This window comes from Delphinapterus leucas, chromosome 5 (assembly GCF_059928025.1).
Source record: "Delphinapterus leucas isolate spDelLeu-1000000601 "Yukka" chromosome 5, BTC_Dleu_Yukka2, whole genome shotgun sequence".
In the NCBI taxonomy this organism is placed as follows: Eukaryota; Metazoa; Chordata; class Mammalia; order Artiodactyla; family Monodontidae; genus Delphinapterus; species Delphinapterus leucas.
Window position 1 is genome coordinate 74,097,536 of NC_143133.1, and position 19,524 is coordinate 74,117,059.

Sequence of the window (19,524 nt, forward strand, 5' to 3'; positions counted from 1 at the left end):
GCTTCTCATTGCGGTGGCTTCTCTTATTGCAGAGCAGGGGCTCTAGGCGCGCGTGCTTCAGTAGTTGTGGTTAGTGGGCTCTAGAGCGCAGGCTCAGTAGTTGTGGCGCATGGGCTTAGTTGCTCCGCAGCATGTGGGATTTTCCCGGGCCAGGGCTCGAACTCCTACCTCCCCTGAATTGGCAGGCGGATTCTTAACCATTGTGCCACACCAGGGAAGTCCAAGTGATTAGCTTTAAAAGTCACTTTTCTTAAACCAATTTAGGTCCTATCAACATCGAACAGGTGAGCTTTCAATATTAAATAAAGGGGGTGGCAGAGAATTGGTTAATTATAAATTTTGGCTGCTACTTTAGAGAAGAGTCTAGGTGTATCTAAATTATTCCATAGCTTTTTCTTATGGGCACTTCCCATTTCTTTTCCATTCTGAAGCTTTCTGGAGAGGTGTTTACTGATTTATTAGAATGCACAGGGAAAGCTCATCATACCTGGGGTCAGTCTTATAATGACTGGGTCTCCCCTCTTTTAGCTGTGTGATCTCGGGCTACTTTTAGAATTGAAATAATATACATATCTGTTCCGCGGCCTCACAGAGCTGTTACTGTGAGCATGAAATAGCATTCAGCCTAAGGAGGAACTATAAAACCCTATACAGATACTGTTGTTCCCTTGGGTAAAGCACTTCCTAGGCCGTGAAACCTGGCTTAAGATGATCATTTTACTATTGTTTTGCCTTGGTGCAGGCTAGGGCAGCTAAGAAGAACACAAGAATCCCCACCCCTGTAACTGTCGTCTGATAGAGAGGCAGAGAAACCCTACAGAAAAAAAAAAAAAAGGCGCCCAGAGGGCTTCCAGAACAACGACTTTGGCGCAAATGGATTTAAAAACTCGGGTTCCCAGAGAAAACTTCTCAAGGCCCCTTCCCACCCCAAAGCCCCAGTCTCCAGAAAGGTCTCAGCAGGGGCTTGTTGGGCAGAGGCCACACCGACCAATAGAAACCAACTGTGATCTTACAGGTTGAGGAGCAGGTGGAGAAACAGAGCATTAATAATTACCCACGCCTGGGCTCAGCTTTTTACCGCGGCGCCTGGCGCCACGCTTGATCCCCCTCGAATAACAGGAATAGAGAAGAATGTCGGGGCCCAATCCCATCGCCCCCCCTCCCCCCCGTTCCTGTCCCCCGCACCACCTTCCACCACTAGCGGCGTCCAGCCTCCTCCCTCGGGAGCGTGCTCGAGGGGCGGAGGCGGACCTTTATTGTCTGGGGAGCACCTGCCAGGTGGCGGGCCGGTCCCCTGATGTGCGACTGGTGCCCAGCTTCACAAAGCGCGTGGGCAGCGCCACTCTCGTCCGGGAACCGCCTCTGGCAGCCCTACTATATCACAGGAGAGAAGAGGTGGAGAGATGAAGGGGCTCTGGGGTCAGGAGCGGGCGGCGAGGGCCGGTGTGCCCGCTCCCTACCCGCGGGCTCGGTCCCCCGGGATCAGCTCGTCGAAGGAGCAGGGGTCAGACGCCGCAGCCAGGAGCAAGACCCTGGAGTGGGGGAGGGAGGGAGGGGAGGCGAGGAGGGGCGCGGAGAAGGGGCGTGGCCGGCACGCAGTGGGAGGGCGCTGGGAGGAGGGGCCGCTGCTCGGCGCTCGCAGCTCTGGGGGCCCGGCTTTGCCGCGCTCAGTGCACTTGGGCGAGAGCAGGAACGTGGAACGGAGCTCCGTTCCCAGCGCAGCCACCGCGATGAGAGGCGCTCGCGGCGCCTGGGATTTCCTCTTCGTCCTGGTGCTCCTGCTCCGCGTCCAGACAGGTGGGAGGGCGCTGCGGGCACCCGGACCGCGTCCCCCGGCTCACCCTGTGCCCCCCTAGGGCCCGAACACGTTGGGGTGTGTCGGGAGAGGTGGTTGCCGGCCCTCTGGTGCCGGGGCATTTCAGCCTCCGGGAAGATTCGGGGCGGCCCTGGGACTCTCCTGCGCCCTGCCCTGCTCACCTGCGCAGGGAGCCCCCTGTCGCTGGTGGTGGGCGCGCTGAGCGGGGGGTCTTCCGAGAATGGGGGCGGCGAGGGGGGCTTAGGCTGAGCGAGGTGAGGCTGAGGGCAGCGGGTTGCGTGCGAGTTTGGGGATGCTTTTGTGCGGAGGGTGAGCGGGCGCAGAGGTGGGCGGCGAGGTGGTTCGCATGCAGCGCGTTAATCTCCGCCGGGCGAGGCGCGACCGCTGCTTCCTTTTGTTAAAAGTTGTGCGTGTGTGACCGGCGCACCGGAGGACCGGCCCGCAGGTTCTCAGCCGCGCGGAGGGCGAAGTTGGAGGAGAGCCTTTTCTTTGCTCTGCGGCGGCAGCTTTCCAAACCGCGGCGCTCTTTGTGCCCCAGAGCAGGGGACGGACCCGCTGCCTCTTCTGCTCCAGGCGCCATCCTGGACCCGAGTCGAAGACTGCGTTGTCCTCGGGTCCTCCGGTTATGCCTTTTGCACGGGGAGCGTGCCGCGTGCGGCTCTGTGGCCGCGAACCTGGAGGTGCGGCTCCGGAGACAACTTGGGTAGGGCGTGTGGAAAGCAGCCGCTAGGTTGCAGACTTTTTGCTTTTGTAGATTCTGTGCCCGAGGCTCGCCCCTTTCTGCCGGGTGCCGTTTCTTTCCTGCAACGCGCCTCGGAGCGGCTGAGGGCTGCGTTTGCTGCCTGCTCCCGGGGGAGGCGGGGACGGTGCGCCGGGACCCTGTGGTTCCTGACCCCAGCCGCCACCCACGCACGGCCGGAGTACCCGGCCAGGCTGGCAGGGCTCTGCAAGCCCCTCTACACGGTGTCTGCGACCTGTAATCGCAGGTCCCTGTTTTCTTTGGGAATTTTGAGATTCGCAACACCCCCTCCCATATGATATCTCTACTGAAGGGCTGCCTGAGGTGAGGGGTGGGAGATGGAGTGGAACTTTCTGCAAATCTTACTTACATCTTAAAGCTGTTATGAAAATCGGTTATATCTGCGCGGGAACTTGGGTCTTCAGGTGGAGGAGGATTTGCAGGCTCCTGGAAGTCCTCAGATTCCTGCCTCTTCTCTTTTTTTCTGGGCGTCGCTGGTGCGCAAGCGAGTGCAGGTCACCCGACTAACCCCTGAAGCCCTGCTTTTTCCCAGGTCTTTTTTTTTTTTTTTTTTAACCTTTAAGGCTAACTTGATGATGTAAGGATAGAAAGTGAGTCTGAACTGGAATTCAAGGGCTCCAAAGGAAGCATCGCTGTGACTATTGTGGGACTCTACTGCTGATCAGTTTTCCCATAAAGTCTTAAGATGCAGCCTTCCCCTTCCCGGTCTTATAAGGCATTGTGAGGGCTTTCCTGTGGGGGAAGAGAGGTAGGAGGGATCATGAATGAGTGTCCGGATTCCCGTGGCGGATTTGACTGCCTAAGCTTCAAATTAGACTTTTGGTCCTTTCCATCTTTGTACCTTGACATTTTAATTTCAGTGAAGGGATGTGCAGTGGACCTGTCGGGCACACAAGAAGGGTAGACTACACATACTATTTCCCAGTTTTTAAATTAAATGAATCCATTGCTCCCTTATTCCTCATAATTAGCCGGCTCCATCAAACAGATTTTTTGGCAAAGGGGATTTTAAGGTCTGGCTCCTGGGGGGCAGTGTGGTGTAGTGACAAAGCCTTGTGCTGCCTTTCTGGGTCTCCTTTTCTCAGCTTCTATTGGCTGTGTGCCGTTGTGCCAGTCCCTTAAATTTGTGGGAGCCCGGGGTCCTCAACAGGGCAGCAAGGGGTCTGCACCATGAAGGATCCTTTGGGTCCCAATTTCTCCTCTTCCAGTGTTATGAGCGTAGACTCTACACTTCTTCTGAACTCTTTCCCTGAATCCTTCCTGCCTCCTTGAAATTCCACTGCCTCCTGGTCACAGCGACCGCTTGGTGGTGTCCTGCTGGTCTGCCTCTGGTTAAAGCAGGGAGATGTGTGTTTCTCCAGTCCAAACATGCTCCCCTACAGTTTCCCTTTGAGGCCTAGGAGGTGCCAACTCTGCAGGACCCTCCATCATCACCAGGCCCGCCCCGCCCCAGTGTTTACAACTCCTGTGCCCAGCAGGATGAACCTGCAGTGAATAGTGAATCATACCCTCCCCTTGTTCCTGCAGGTGTGAGGCTAGAGTCATCCCCAGCAGCTGGACACATAACATTCTGAATTACTGTCCTGCTGGAAATAACATGATGGTCTTATAAAAGGGAACCCAGATAATTCATTTATCCACTTTCTGGTGTTTCCCACCCACCCACACATTTTTTCTTCAGACTTTATAAACCATTCATGCTGTGCTATTGCAACACGTTTTCTAGGGTGCCTCCAATTTCACGTTAGTGCCAGACCCAATGCTGGGGCCTTTGCCTGCAATTTCCAGTCCTCTCAGCAAGCCCTGGAGGTAGTCTTGTTACCATCCCTACCATTAAAGCTGGAGAAACTGGCTGAGGATAAGCCAGTTCCCAGAATAATCAGGGGTGAAGCCTGAGGTTGGCCCCATATGCCCAGCTGTATTTCCAGTCACATGATTTCTCAGAATCAGTTGTAAAGTGAGATTTATTTGAAACTATTCTATATCATATGCCAGGCATTGTTGGAGGTTCTGGGAATATAGGATGGCCAAGATCATTACTTTCCCATTGTTGGTGAAAAAGACCTAGGTTTCCTGTCATACGATGTCTGAGTTAGTGTTCTCAATTTGAGGGAAGTATTCATTGAAGGGGGAGTCATTCAGTGATAGCTTCCCTGAGGCGTATGTAGGCATTTGACGCTGCGTATGAGGGCTTTCGGTGTTAGCTGTCCTATTCCAGGTAGAGTCCCTCCAAAATGAAGATGCACTGTCTCTAACATGATGGTGCAAGTTAGTTGAAATTTTTTTCCATCCCCATTGCAAAAAACTAAAAGTGGTCTTAGCATTATATACTTGTGGGGTACTTGTGAGAGAGAAAAGCCCCAGTGATGGGTGACATCATTGGCTGTTTACCCTGGACGAGCACAGTGAGATATAATGGCAGCTCAGCACTCCAAGCCTTTCTTTTTCCAAAACAAATGCTCATCAGAAATGTGCCAAGTTATTTTGTGGGCTTCCCTTGGAGCACGTTTATGTACAGATGTTGTTGTGATGGATTTTGCTGCTGTTGTTGATGGCCCTTAGAAGTTGCCCTGAGGATTTTGACTCATTTCCTCAAGTCTCCCCCAGCTGATTAAAGAAGGACACCAGGAAATGAGCCGCAGTGTCCTGAGCGGGAATTCTTGAAGCTGGACTGCAGTGCAGGGACCCCTTCAAAGGCAGCGGTCAAGGCTGCAGCGGCATTTTCTCCAGAATGAATTTAGTTTAAACAGCTGATAGGCTAGGGAAGTGCTTAATGTTGCTTCATTCACATATGGGAACTTTTTTTAAAAGGGGACTGAAGGACGTTTGAAGAAATCCTAAGCATGCAAAATTTCACCTGCAGTCTCTGTAACTTGAATAGATATTTTCGTGGCTGCAAATCCAGAGTGAAGAGGGCCTGCAAGGGAGTCACCAGAGGAAAAAGTTTGAATCTAGGCCGAATCCAGTGTAAATCTTTGTTGAAAGCAGAGAGGACTTGTGAGGAAGCCTAGCCTGGCAGCTCTTAGTCTCTTGACATTTTGGACCCGAGACAGCCCATCTTTTGACTTCAGACTCTTAATTGCACACTCATAGCCCTTGCTTGGATGTGTTTCGTTTGGCCCACATGATGCTTTTTTAGAAAACATTGGGGCAGTATTTAAAATATGGAGAATTTATATCAAGATCTAGGTTTCTTTATTCTCTCGAAGAATTGAAAACTCCCCGTCTTTAGATGGGACCTCTGCTCTTTCCATTGCTCTAGACAGTACCACTCTATACTGCCAGTTGGGCTTTTAGGCATTTAGCCTTGGGTCCCGGTGAGCACAGGTGGGACCATGCAGGTACCTAGTGGAAGGAGCACAGGGCTAAGGAATGAAAACAGCCTTGTATTAGTCTGCTGGCCCCATGACCGACAGCTTTGTGACCTCGGAACAGATTGCTTACCCTTGCTGAGCTTCACTCTTTCATTGTAGTTTTAGCTGTGTGACTTTGGGAAAATTACTTAACCTCTCTGTGCCAGTAAATGTGTGGCTTCATATAAAGTTTTTAGAATGGTACTGCCTGGCACGCTCATGGTATAAGCTCAACACATGTCAAGCTCTGTACATATTTATTATCTGTAAATTAGGAATTATTGCTGTCCCTAAAATGTGAATAATGCCTTCTCTAATATGAGTACTCTAAAGATTAGAAACAGATTCTTGTAAAGATACTTGGCACAGGGTCTGGGATGGCATAGGCAACTAACAAATGAAGAAATTCCATGAGTATGTAGAATCTGACTATTTCTCTTTATAATCCTTGCACGCAGATACCAATAGGTACTAACTTGACAGCTTTTAAAATGAAATAAACTTTAATTTTTGTCTTGAGTTTTATATAGCTTTTGACAAAACAGTTGGGAATCACTAGTGTTAAAGAGTGAACAGATCTTTGACTATTTTTTCCACCGGAGGGGAGAAAAACCCAGAAGATTTTTTTTTTTAACATCTTTATTGGAGTATAATTGCTTTACAATGTTGTGTTAGTTTCTGCTGTATAACAAAGTGAACCAGCTATATGTATACATATATCCCCCAGAAGATTTCTCTAGTGAAAACATTCATACCTTCTAATTTTTCCATTCATCTTATGCTTTAGCCTTAATGCTTACATTTTGGTTATGAAATGCGTTGGTTAGGTATTTTCCGCTGCATACCTTTCTGACAGTTAGGTTTTTAAGGCTTTTGCAAACTTTAAAGTTTAAGCTAAATTGTTATTCAGGGCATGAGGCATCAGGGTTAAGAGTTTGGGCTCTGAATTTGACAAGTTTGTCCAGCTTGGCCTCTTGCCAGCTCTGTGACCTGGGACGAGACCCTTCACCTCTGCTTAAGCTTCAATTCCTCGTCTGTAAAATGGGGATGATGGCATAGGCCTACTGAAAGGAGTAAATTAGATCATGCATGAAACACACTTTGCATAGCATCCCTTACAGGGAAGGCACGGGGACTCCACCATCAGGCTGATTTTATGTTTCTTTTTCAGCGTTTGTCTCTTAGGAAAGAAATTTGGAAATGGTTTTAAACCAGATTATATAGAGGGGTTTCTTTTAGTATTAAGATGTATTAAGATGAAGCTTATCCATTCAATGTCTAGTGTTTTAAAAGGTTCACAGTTAGTGTTAATGCATACTTCTCTCCCTGGTTCTTTGTTTAACCTTATTCACAGGCTGCTTTCCACCAAAGGGAATATAGCTTTCTGGATAAAAGTTTAGGAGGGGAAAGTTCTGTCAATGGCCCATTTTCTCAATGAATAAAGTAAGTGTAACTTACAGGGGGTCCATGAACCCTATTGCCTTGTAAAGTGGCATTGAAAGCACCTTGAGAAGGGAGGAGCTTTTCCGTGACTATATGAGGCCCTTCCCTAGCTGTGAGGGACCAAGCTGAACTTGTCCGTTGCCCTGGGCTGGACACACAGCAGTGCTCAGGCAGTACTGGTTTAACTTCTCTCCTGTTCTCCAGCACTTGTACAGAGCTTTGAACTAGTGAATGCTGAGCCAACATTTCAGATTCAGTTTAACAAAGGATGATCAATCCCTATGCCTTGGTCCTTGTAGGGACTATACGTGTGGGCTCTGGGGGTGGGGTAGGAACAGAGTAAGAGCAGAGCCAACAATTCAAAGAGAGAATTGGTGTCGTAAGAAGTGCAAAGTGCCCAGGCCATATTTCACAGGAGAAGAGGAGTTTACATCTTGGTGGGCATGTGATAGAGATCAGGGATCAGTCCACGTGGGAGATAATATTTGACCTTAATTTCTAAACTTTAAAAGAGGGTAGAGTGTCTGTAGTTGAGGCTTGTGTTGGAAAAAGCTCCTGAAACAGGGAGCAAGAGATTAAGATCTTATTTGAAGATTTTCAGATCTTTCAGTTGGTGTTAGGACTGGGGGTAGAGACGTGGAGGCGAAGAGGCTGGAAAGGTGGACCCTGATTAGCCTCAAGGAGCATTGGAGGGGGAGGGTATATTTAGTGTTGAGTTTGGTCCAGATTCTGAAAAGAACTTTGAAGTCAAGGCTACGGTAGACTTGACCCAGTAGTGGCCCTCCCAGCTTTGCTTGCTGGTCCAGGGCTGTTCGCTGTAGTATTCTGTCCTGTTAAGCGCACTCCCCAACCTGCTCCAAAAACTTGGACATCCCCTTGCTGTGGGCAGCCAAATCTAAGGGAGGGGCGTGTGTGTGTGTGTGTGTGTGTGTTTAAATTTTAGTAAAATGCACATAACATTAAATTTACCATCTTAACCATTTTTTGGTGTACAGTTCAGTGGTGTTAATTACATTCACATTGTTGTGTAACCCATATCCAGAACACTTATATCTTGCAAAACCAAAACCCTCTCTACCCATGAAACACTGAGCCCCTGACAACCATTATTCTACTTTCTGTCTGTATGAGTTTGACACTCTAGGGACCTCATTCCGTATTTGTCTTCGTGACTGCCTTATTTCATTTAGCATACTTGTCCTCAAGGTTTATCTGTGTTACAGCGCATGTCAGAATTTCCTTCCTTTTTAAGGAAGGCAGTGTATGTATATGTATGTGTATATGTATGTACCGACCACATTTTTTTCTCCGTTCATCCATCGATGAACACTTGTGTTGCTTGCCCCTTTTGGCTATTGTGACGAATGCTGTTATGAACATGGGTGTACAAATATCTAACGGAGAGCTTCTGAGGGGCCTCTGTTAGGATGGTCAGGCCCACGGCTGAGAGCTATGTGTTGGTGGGGAGCTGGGCAGAGGGACCATCGGTCATACTCTTTTTTTTTTTTTTTTTTTTTGCGGTACGCGGGCCTCTCACTGTTGTGGCCTCTCCCGTTGCAGAGCACAGGCTCCGGACGCGCAGCCTCAGCGGCCATGGCTCACGGGCCCAGCCGCTCCGCGGCATGTGGGATCTTCCCGGACCGGGGCACGAACCCGTGTCCCCTGCATCAGCAGGCGGACTCTCAACCACTGCGCCACCAGGGAAGCCCGATCATACTCTTTAGATGGTTAGGTGGTCTCTGGATGAAGGAGTGAGTGCTTGCGTGTTGGGGTGCATGCTCTGGAAAGAAGGGGGAACACTTAAGAGACATGAGGAAGATAAAGGTGGCAGACTTAGTTACTTTGCTTGACAAATTTACAGGCATCTTGGATGTGCCAGGCACTACGAGATTGTGGGGAAGGGGAACAGGAACTATTGTGGGTGTGGTAACGGAGATCTGGGGGTGCTATGGAGTTCACAGAAATAAAGCCAAGAAGAGGAGCCCGTTTGAAAGAGGCCATATGATGCTGGACTCTGCTATGTTTGTTTATTGATTATTTACAGGCTGCATTTACTTGACAATTTCACAGACACGTTGATAGATATAAACGAAAATCTTCTTAGGGTCATGTCCATGTTAAAAACTAAAGCCCAAAGGTCACAGACCATGGCTCTATAATATTACAGTAGGATTTGGGGATTCTAAAGAATTGTGTGTTGTGTACCCGTCGTGTAATGAAAAGTAAATTTTCATGAAAAGAAGTCGAGGGCAGGAAGATAATTCTTCATTTAGTCTCTGCATGAGACTATTTTAAAGTATGCTTATTGGTTTTCTCAGAGAACAAAATGGATGTTTTAGGCACAGAAGAGGACGTAGAGTTGATTAAAGCTTTGGGAAATAGGCCCTTTGAAGGCAACTTAAAGAACTGGATTTATGAAGCCTGGAGAAGATAACGTAAAGGAAGGTTTAGTGAATGACAGTCTTCAAATATTTGTAGTATGTGAGTGAAGAATGGGACAAAATGAGAATAGTTGAAATTGCCCCAGAAAGAAATTGAGTTTTTTTTTTAGGGAAAATTCTTTGATTGGAAGGGTTGGAAAAGACTTTATTGTGTTACCAGAGTTATAGGGCTTTGGCCATAGGTATGAGAAAAGCCAGAAGTAATTGTCATTCTGAAATGGTTAGGTCCTGCCCACCTCAGTTGGCTTGATGACCCTTTAAGGGCCCAGCTGAAATCTTTCTAAATAAAATAACCAGCTGTTTTTCTCTCTTCACTGCCTCGGCTGTGGGCTGGACTGTTTCTTATAAATTCTGGGTAGACTCTAACATGATCCTCACAGTTTTTGGTTATATTGAAAATAGCCAATAAAGAACTCACACCTAAAAAGGGGTTATTGATCGATCTATTGGAGTTGGGGACAGTGGATCTAACCACAGAATGAATTGTGCAGTGCACGATAGCTTAAGCTGAGTGCCAAAATAAGTGCTCAAAACAAGGAAGTTCGAGGTCTGGAGAAATCTATAGTCGACCATAATTAGCCCTAACCTAAGAATGACTGTGCTCTGTGATCACCCAACTGACTGTTGATTCTGAGACACAGCCAGCCATGCTGCATGTAGGCTGACAGATCTGTAACGGTGAAGAAGTCCTTTTCCCTTGATTACTCAGGGATGGACTGTTCAGTCTGGGGTTTACCCAGCACCCTCACTTCCCTTCCCACCTGTCCCTTCCCTTTGGTCATTTCGTGGTCATGGCTCAGTGGCACGTTAGATCAGCCAGTGGTCCAGCAGGGGAAGGTGGTAGAAATGAACTTTCAATTGGGCAGTCTCTGGTTGATTACATCATTTCACTTGTCCTGTCAACATGCATGATGATTTCTGAGATGTGATCCCTGCCTTCAAGGAGCCTGGGATCTGTGGAAACATAAGTGCTTGGTGTAGATGCTAACATAGTTAAGATTTGTAATAAGATTTAAATACTTGTGCTGGTCCAGAAGCCAGGACACATATTCATTTGCATTGGGTTGGAGGAATGAGCATCATTTCTTGAGTAGAATGGCTGATTCCAAGGAAGATCTGGGACCTGAGTTAAATCTTGAGGAATGGGGCAAGAATTGGTCAAGGTGTGAACAGCAGAAGTAGAGGTTTACAGTCAGCTGAAAGACTCCCATAGAAAAAAATCTGTGTGGAGACTAGCAGAAGATGAGATAGGATAATTTTTAGGGCACCTGGATTTTTCTTCAGTAACTGCAGTGTCTCCTGCGGTACCATATATATGTGATGAGATTTTTGTATGTGTAATCTGGTCAAGTAGGTGCTTACTCAGAGAAATAACTTTAAAAAATGGAAGAGTATAGGTCTCACTTTTTTTTTTTAAAAAGGTCTCACTTTTGCATGATATTACATATATGGTATACACAATGCAAATCCAGAGTAGATCCACGGATGTGTACTTTGACTTGCTTTTAAGTCCAGGGCTAATTACCCTCCCCTACCTCCTACTCGCCCCCCACCCCAGCCAAGATCACAGATTTTGTAGGCTCAACATCTGATAGTAGCAAGAGATGATCTTTGAGTCTCTGCTTCTTAACAAATTTTAAATATTTATTAAAATGATAAGTCAGGAATGTAACAGTCTGCATAAATTCACTTGTTCAGCCAACCAACCAACCGACCTGGCAACAAATGAAACCCCCAAGCCTGATAAGAGTCCTGACTGGCTTAGGCCATCTTGGGATTCTGCTGTAGGTTCCCTAGCCCTGCATTTAGAAGGTAATTAAAAGGTAATGAGGGGTGCTGGTCACTGCCCTTCCCAAAGCAGTGAGCCTTGGGGAGGAGGTGGCTGTTTGTGGCGGGCAGAAATCTATCACTTAAGGAAAGAGTGTGAGTGATGGTACTTTCCAGGGAATGCCTTGTTCTTGACCTAATGGATTAAAAAATGATAGGGAAAATGAAAAAAGGAGAAATCCTTACTTTTTTCCTTGTGTCTCTTAAGTTCTTCAGTGAGGCAAAACATCCCACTTCATTTGGGTTTATCCCAGGTGACTCACGTTGTTTCAAAGGGTGTTATAAAATTCTTGAAAACAATCAGGGCTGCCAGTAATTTAAATATGATGGCCTGTGCAGACTCGTTAGCAGAGGAATTGCTTTGCAGGGTTAGAACAAAGGTGGCGTTGTCACAAAGAACTTTGGAAATTATTTGGTGTCTCTTTTTATTGGAAGGAAGTATTTATAGAAAGGGATCTAATGTAGATGTGACTTCTGAGGAAAACATTTACTAGCGATTTTGTGTGGCATTTGGCTGTTATTCTACTTGGCTAGTGCATGCTTAAAAAAAAACAAAACTACGGGCTTCCCTGGTGGCGCAGTGGTTGAGAGTCCGCCTGCCGATGCAGGGGACACAGGTTCGTGCCCCGGTCCGGGAAAATCCCACATGCCGCGGAGCGGCTGCGCGTGAGCCATGGCCGCTGAGCCTGCGCATCCGGAGCCTGTTGGCTCCGCAACGGGAGAGGCCACAACAGTGAGAGGCCCGCGTACCTCTAAAAAAAAAACTATTGCATAAAAAATTGAAAATTATACTACTTGGAAAGACTATGGGTCCGTTATAAAGTGATAAGTTTTTAAGTTTATAAATGTTAAAATGCATTTCCATCCTAATTTTCACAATGTAGATTTCTTTTTTAACGGCTGATGGAAGATTTGCATTTCAAGGAATGGTCTGGTAAAACTGCACGGACTGGTCTTTCGACTTTTCGTCATTGTTAAGTCAAACCAGGATTCTTACTTCAAAAATATGTCATTAGAATCACCACTTGAAAACAGTTAATTGGGATGTTTAAAGGTTTTTCTCCTTATTTTAGTATAGTCAGTATATTTACTACAGGGAAATAGTAGACAAGTTTATAGCTCAAGCAAAATGTATCACTTTCATGAAAAAGAATCCCCCTTTCCAGCTTTTTAAAATAAACTAGCATATGTAGAAGGGTTTATGAATTTTTTAGGAGATCTGAATGTGTAGCCTAATTTCCATTCCAGTCTTTTCAAGGGATAGTGTTTTAAATGATCACCTTCATTTCAGAATGACTGCCTTCCAAGAAGGAGCTGGCCAGGATGCCGAAAGAGCTCAGGTAGTGAGCGGCATGCCATCAGGTGAGGACAAATCCAAGGCAGGTGCAGATGGCTTCTCTCCATTTGGAAAACTTGGAACAGCAACTCTGGGCATAAAGCTGTAGTGCTTAAGATTTACAGTTTCATTCTGTTAGTCCCTTCAGTATCTTTTAAACGGACCCGACACGTACCAGGAATTTATAGATTTGTTCACAAATAATTATTGACGCAGTAGGGGGGCGAGTGGTATAGTTGTAAACATACCAGGCAAAAATCCTTGTCCTCTTGGGGCTTATGTTCTAGTGAATTCTTTTTCTTTCATGAGTCCAGGTCCACAAAGAGCCCAGAAGGAAGAAAAAGTCTAGAGTCTCTCAGAGAAAGCGCCTTCATTTAGATTTATTTCAGTTTCTTATTATGGTCAATTAAGGAAGGAAGCAGAGAAAAGCAAGGTTTCTCAGAGGGTTGGGGGACGGGGTTCACAGGGAAGGAGGGACCAGAGGAGGCAAAAATGAAGTTAGGTAGGGGTGGGTTGGGGAAGGGCGTGGGTCGGGGCCGACTCAGGAGGAGCTTTGTGAGATGTTTGTCAGTTGAGTCCTGTCCGCCCCGTCAGTGCCCTTGGAAGGGCTGAGCATCACACGCCAGTCTTCCAGCTTGTCACGGCTCCAGTCTTTGTAACTTCAGCCTCTCCAGCAGGTATGAGGATGTACTGATGAAGGATGTACCGAAGGGGGTGGCAGAAACATCTGCAACGCCGGGGGAACACAGATAGGTGTCTTCACTTTCAGGACTTTGTGGAGCCTTGAATGTGCCAAAGTGCATCGTCCATCTGTGGCTTTAGAACCATCTTTCCCAGAATGGACCAGAATGCTTTTTCACAGCTGAGAGAGGATGCTTCAGGGGTCCAGGCTGAATGCTCTCCAGTATGTCTCCAAGCACTGGAGGCTCTGCACCTCCTTTTTTTTTCTTTTGCGGTACGCGGGCCTCTCACTGTTGTGGCCTCTCCCGTTGCGGAGCACAGGCTCCGGACCCGCAGGCTCAGCGGCCATGGCTCAAAGGCCCAGCCGCTCCGCGGCATGTGGGATCTTCCCGGACCGGAGCACGAACCCGCGTCCCCTGCATCGGCAGGCGGATTCTCAACCACTGCGCCACCAGGGAAGCCACTGCACCTCCTTTTTAAATTCTTTCATCTGTTTCTTGTCGAAATCTGACCACCTTCAGTTTTTAATAATACCTGTATTTAACTAATGGCACTTTTGAGTCTGACAGAGCGCCATTTAGCCACCGTCTGTTATACTGGGCATGGTGTGTCAACTCCCGTGTTGCTGCAGCCAGCCTGGGTGAGGTGACAGGGTGACTTCATCTGACTTTGCATTTTAGCCTTAGGGTGGCCTTTCAGAGTTCCATGAAGTGATAAGCCCTCCAGGTTCAAATCGGGGACTCCCCCAGATGAGAATTGCCACTGTTGGTGCCCAGAACTGGAAAGTTCCTTCTCTGTCAAGTCTTAGGCCTGGAGTAGGACTCGTGCTGCCTTTAGTATTGATCCTCAGGAAGGAATCCAAGATAAAGACTGTCCAGGGACAGAAAGTGGTACCCTCTTCAGTTATGCGCAGGAAGGCATCCATTGACCACAGCTGTGATTGAAGGCATTAAGGTAGATACTCAGGTGTTTGGTACCATGTCAGTTAACAATTTCGATGAAACCAACCTTTAGGTATACAAGTGTGGATGCTTAATTATGAAATCAGTTGCCTTAAAGCACTTCGTTTAGATTTGACGAAAGACTATAGTGTTTCTAAGCCAGAGAATTCTTTTTATCTGGTGTCATCATTGGTTAGCACCTGTTGTTTTGGGTGAGAATTTCAGGGCCTAAATTTAAATAGACCCTGTTTAAGTTTGCTATCAGTTGACTAGGAAAGGATTTAAAGAAAAAGGGGGGTGTCCTGTGACTTGTAGGCTGGGTTATTTGAAAACCTATTAGCAGCCATTTTATTTCAAGATGGAGGAATTGAATCTCACATTAACTTTAAAAAATATGTAACTTTAAAATACATAGAAATGTAATTATATATATATTTATCATGGGACCACCTCACACACGGAGAATAGTGAACGAACCCTCATATACCTGTCATCCAGCTTCAGCATTTGGATCAACACCAGTCTTTCTGCTTCACCTCTACCCACTTCATCCTCCCATTTTTTTTTTGGCCACCCCACGCGGCTTGTGGGATCTTAGTTCCCCGACCAGGGAACAAACCCGGGTCCACGGCAGTGAAGTCCCATGTCTTAACCACTGGACCTCCAGGGAATTCCCTCCACCCTCCCATTATTTTGAAACATAAGCATCATAGAATTGCATCTGTGAACATTTTCAGTATGTAGCTCTAAAATAGAAAAGTTCCCTTCCCTAAACATAATGATAATGCCAATGTCACAGCCTTCCAAAGCAATAAAATTCCACAGTGTCATTGAGTAACTAGGATTCACATTTCCCTTATTGAAAATAAATATAAAGACATATACGAATATATAAATATTTGATAGACTCTAAGCAAGAGCCATATATAGGCAGTTTGTTGATATGGCCTTTTAAGTCATTTCTTATTTATAGGTTCTATTCTCCAATGTTTGTTGAAGAAAACTGAGGGTTAGTCCTGTGCAGTTATCCACAGTCCGAATGCTGCTGGCTGCATTCCTGTGGTGCTGTTGAACATGTTCTCTGTTCCCTGAATTTCCTGTAAATTGGTCATTTAGAGGTATGATCATACTCAGGTTTGATTTCTTTTTTAGTAAGACGACTTAATAGGTGGTGTGTTCCTCTGTTATTCTCTTTCCCTTTTTTGGATATACCATTGGGTACTTAAAAAGATTTGTGCTTTCTGTTCTAATGGTTGCCTTTATACTTATACCTTTATATGACACCCTTGGTTCGCTCTTCCTGGGGCTCTATTTTCTATTGGTTTCCTTCTGTGAGTAACAATTTAAATTAGCTAGTAGCCTGTTCTTTCCTCTCCCTTTTCTCCCCTACTTGGGATTTGAAGTAATAGCCTTTTACTATAAGGCAGTCAGCAAGCATATTCTACTTTGCAGATACTCTCCCTCCCCTAATTTTTCTGATAACTGCACCAAAACTACTTTATCAGAATATACAGCAATCACATACTCTGCTGTCTCCTTTGTTACCACCATTTAATCTTTTTTTTTTTTTTTTTTTGCTGTACGCGGGCCTCTCACTGTTGTGGCCTCTCCCGTTGCGGAGCACAGGCTCCGGACGCGCAGGCTCAGCGGCCATGGCTCACGGGCCCAGCCGCTCCGCAGCATGTGGGATCCTCCCGGACCGGGGCATGAACCCGTGTCCCCTGCATCGTCAGGCGGACTCTCAACCACTGCGCCACCAGGGAAGCCCCCACCATTTAATCTTAGTTCCACAAGTAAATGTATGTTTAATGCTTGCCACTAGTTCTTATGTTCTGTCTTTCCTGACATTTTGGTTTTCTGAAGCTCATCCTCTAACAGATACCTCAGGAAGCATTCATGGGAAGTGTTTCCTGAATTATGTTCACAACAGCTTGTCTGTAGCCTTCGCTTTTATACTTAAAAGTCAGGTTGTCTGATATAAATCCTTGGCTCATCTTTTCTTTGCTCAAGGATCTTTAATATTTTACTATATTGTCTTTTGCCATAAAGTGTTGTCAAAGTCTGCTGGCAATCTGATTTTCTTTCCCTCTTATTTAACTTGGTATGTTTGCCTAGATACCCAAAGGCCTGTTTTTTGCCTTTATTCTTTGAAGTCCAGTAATTCTGTAGTGTTAGATGCTCTGGGTTGATTTTTTCAGGGACATACTGTGCTACTTTAGTAAGTACAGTATCCTCCCATATCTGCAAGGGGTTGGTTCCAGGACCTCCACGGCTACCAAAATCCTGGATGCTCAAGTTCCTTATATAAAATGGCACAGTACAGCCGGCTCTCTGTATTGTGGTTGTGGAACCTGCGGACACAGAGAGCAGACTGTAATTTCAAACTTTCTTGTAGTGTAGCTTTTGCTGTTTGTTCTATTCTTCTTCTTGGCTTTTGGAACTCCCATTGTGTGTATGTTAGATCTTCTTTGCCTGTCTTTTTATATTGATCATTTTCTCTCAAATCCTTTTAATGTCTTCATAATTCGTTTCAATTAAAAAATTTTTCTCCTTTCCATCTTCTCCTTCTTTTGAGACATTATTCATTTTATTTGCTCTTGTGTTTTTTTATTTACCCTTTATTTCTGAAATGATTTTTTTCTTTCATTTCTAATTCTTATTTCTTTATCTCCATTTTCAAATCTTCCTTTTCTCCAGTTCATTTCTTTTTTTCCTTTTTTTTTTTTTTAATTGAAGTATAGTTGATTTACAAGGTTGTGTTAGTTTCTGGTGTACAGCAAAGTGATTCAATTACATATATATTCAATCAGCTCATTTCTGAGTTTTAAAAATTCTGATTTAGGCTGTTCTTTATAGCTTCTTTTCATTTAATTTCTTTTAGCTCATTTTTGAAATATTAGGTTATAGTTTTCATTTTTTTGTGTCTTTCTGGCATGATTTTATTTTCTATACTAGGGATGTCATTCTATTCCTTATTTTTTCTTTAAATAACGTATTTGGAATTCAACTGCTATTCTTTTCTGTTGTTCGCTATGAGTTTTCGTATACTCTTATTAGAGCCATTATAGCTTTTCTAGCTGCACAGTTCTAGAGTACCCACTTAACATTGTTTTCACAAAGTGGTGAAAAAAATGGTCTTTACTTTTCTACACCTAAGATCCTACTTTTTTTTAGTCTCCGTTCTCAGCCCCTACTTATCTGAACCTTTCCTTTCCTTTGCCTATTTAACTCATCTTAGATTCATCCTTAGCAGTTTCTCCTTAGTGTGGGGCTTTGACCTAGTTTGTTAGTTCATAGGGATCAGATCTCTCCTACCCCAGAACATTCCAGCCCATTAGAAATACATGGGTCACAATCCCCTCTGTACTTCCTAGGGAAGTTGGAACCTGCAGAGTCCTCTGCCAACTTCTGTGCGTGTCCCCAGAATGGCCCTCTGAGCATTGTAGTGCGTACCTAACGGCAGTTCTTGAAGCCGTTGGTAGTTTGTCCCCCACCTCCTTCATACATAGGAGGGGGATATACCTTATCACCTGGTTTTGTGGGTAGGGGATACCTTATCACCTGGTTTCCTTGTAGATGCTATCCATAGGGTTTTTGGTTCTGCTCTATTTGTTTTTATGGTTAGGGTGAGCTGGGGATATTCAATAATTATGCTTCCACCACCATCTTGCCAGAATCTATATGGACATTCTAACATAAAATTTGTAGACCTTTGGGTCTACCAAGTCAGGATGAAAGTAGCAAAGTCTTGAAACATTAAATCAGTAGTACCTGCCTTTAAAAATAATTTTCTTCCAAAATATAAGAAAGTAGAGAGAAAACGTAATGGTTTTAACTATCTGAAAACTGGCCACTTTCTGGGCTACCTAAGCCATATTCTAAGCTTACTGTTTTGTTTTGGTTTTGAATTTTATTAATTTTTTTATACAGCAGGTTCTTATTAGTTACCTATTTTATACATATTATCATATATATGTCAATCCCAATCTCCCAATTCATCCCACTCTAAGCTTATTGTTTATGACAAAATGTAATAGTTGAAATCATCTGAGTACCAGGAAGCCCATATCTGAGGAAAAGGTATAAAGAGTGACACACTTTTGCCATTATTTGTTTGGTTTGATATTCCTTGAGTTCTGAAGGAGATAATGCTATTTTATAGTTTTAAAAGGGTTCAACCACATTTACACTTTTAATAACCATCTAGTAAAGATAAAATCATTACTTAATTAGGTGCATTTTTCTCTTTCAGCCTTTTTTCCCCCAGTGAAGAATTTGCATATCTCTAATTATAGTCATTTGAAAAAAAAATGCTGCCAGGACTTGACATAATATTAATTTAGATTTCCAAAAATACTAAATTTCCTTCCTCCAACTTGAGTTTCCTCCAGTTGGCCATTGATTTAAGTTACATACTAAAAGGTGACAATTTTAGAATTGGCCCTTTTTTCCTCCTGTGTTTAGGGATAGCCATTATTCTAAAGCCATAGAAGGAAGAAGTAAAACTTTCTCAATGGGTATATTGGAAACTTTTTTTTTTTATTCTGGAAAATAGAGTAAGATCATTTTCAGACATTCCCTCTGGTTTTCTACAGAGATTGAGAAGAAACCATTTCAAAATGGGGCTGGTCATTAAGAATTCTTTGCAAACGGGTAGCAGGCTTAATGTATCGCTTGAAGTGAATGTCACCCAAGAAAAATTAAGGTAAAAGTCAACACTCATTAAGCAAATTGACCAGCCAAGTGTTTTGATGAATGTCGCAACAAATTTGAATAAACGAATTTTGTCCATTAGTGTGCTTTTAGACCAATGTGATTGTTTTGGTCTAATTATTTTTTATTTTGTGTATTCAAATGTAGAATGGCTGCAGAATTTACGATTGCAGCAATTATCTGATCAGCAATTTAGAAAATTGGTGAATAGTA

General features: G+C 44.8%; 1 protein-coding gene across 2 annotated transcripts in view; it reads left to right on the top strand.

Annotated features, from left to right (window-relative positions):
- The first annotated feature begins 1,395 nt into the window (after positions 1 to 1,395).
- KIT (KIT proto-oncogene, receptor tyrosine kinase) overlaps positions 1,396 to 19,524 on the top strand; it is an 85,400-nt gene continuing 67,271 nt past the window's right edge. Inside the window, exon 1 of one of the 2 annotated variants that reach the window (XM_022564060.2) lies at positions 1,396 to 1,797. In XM_022564060.2, the coding sequence (XP_022419768.2) occupies positions 1,404 to 1,797 (394 nt within the window). In that variant the 5' untranslated portion in view covers positions 1,396 to 1,403. The remainder of the gene's footprint in view (positions 1,798 to 19,524) is intronic. The other variant, XM_022564044.2, reaches the window with a different exon arrangement.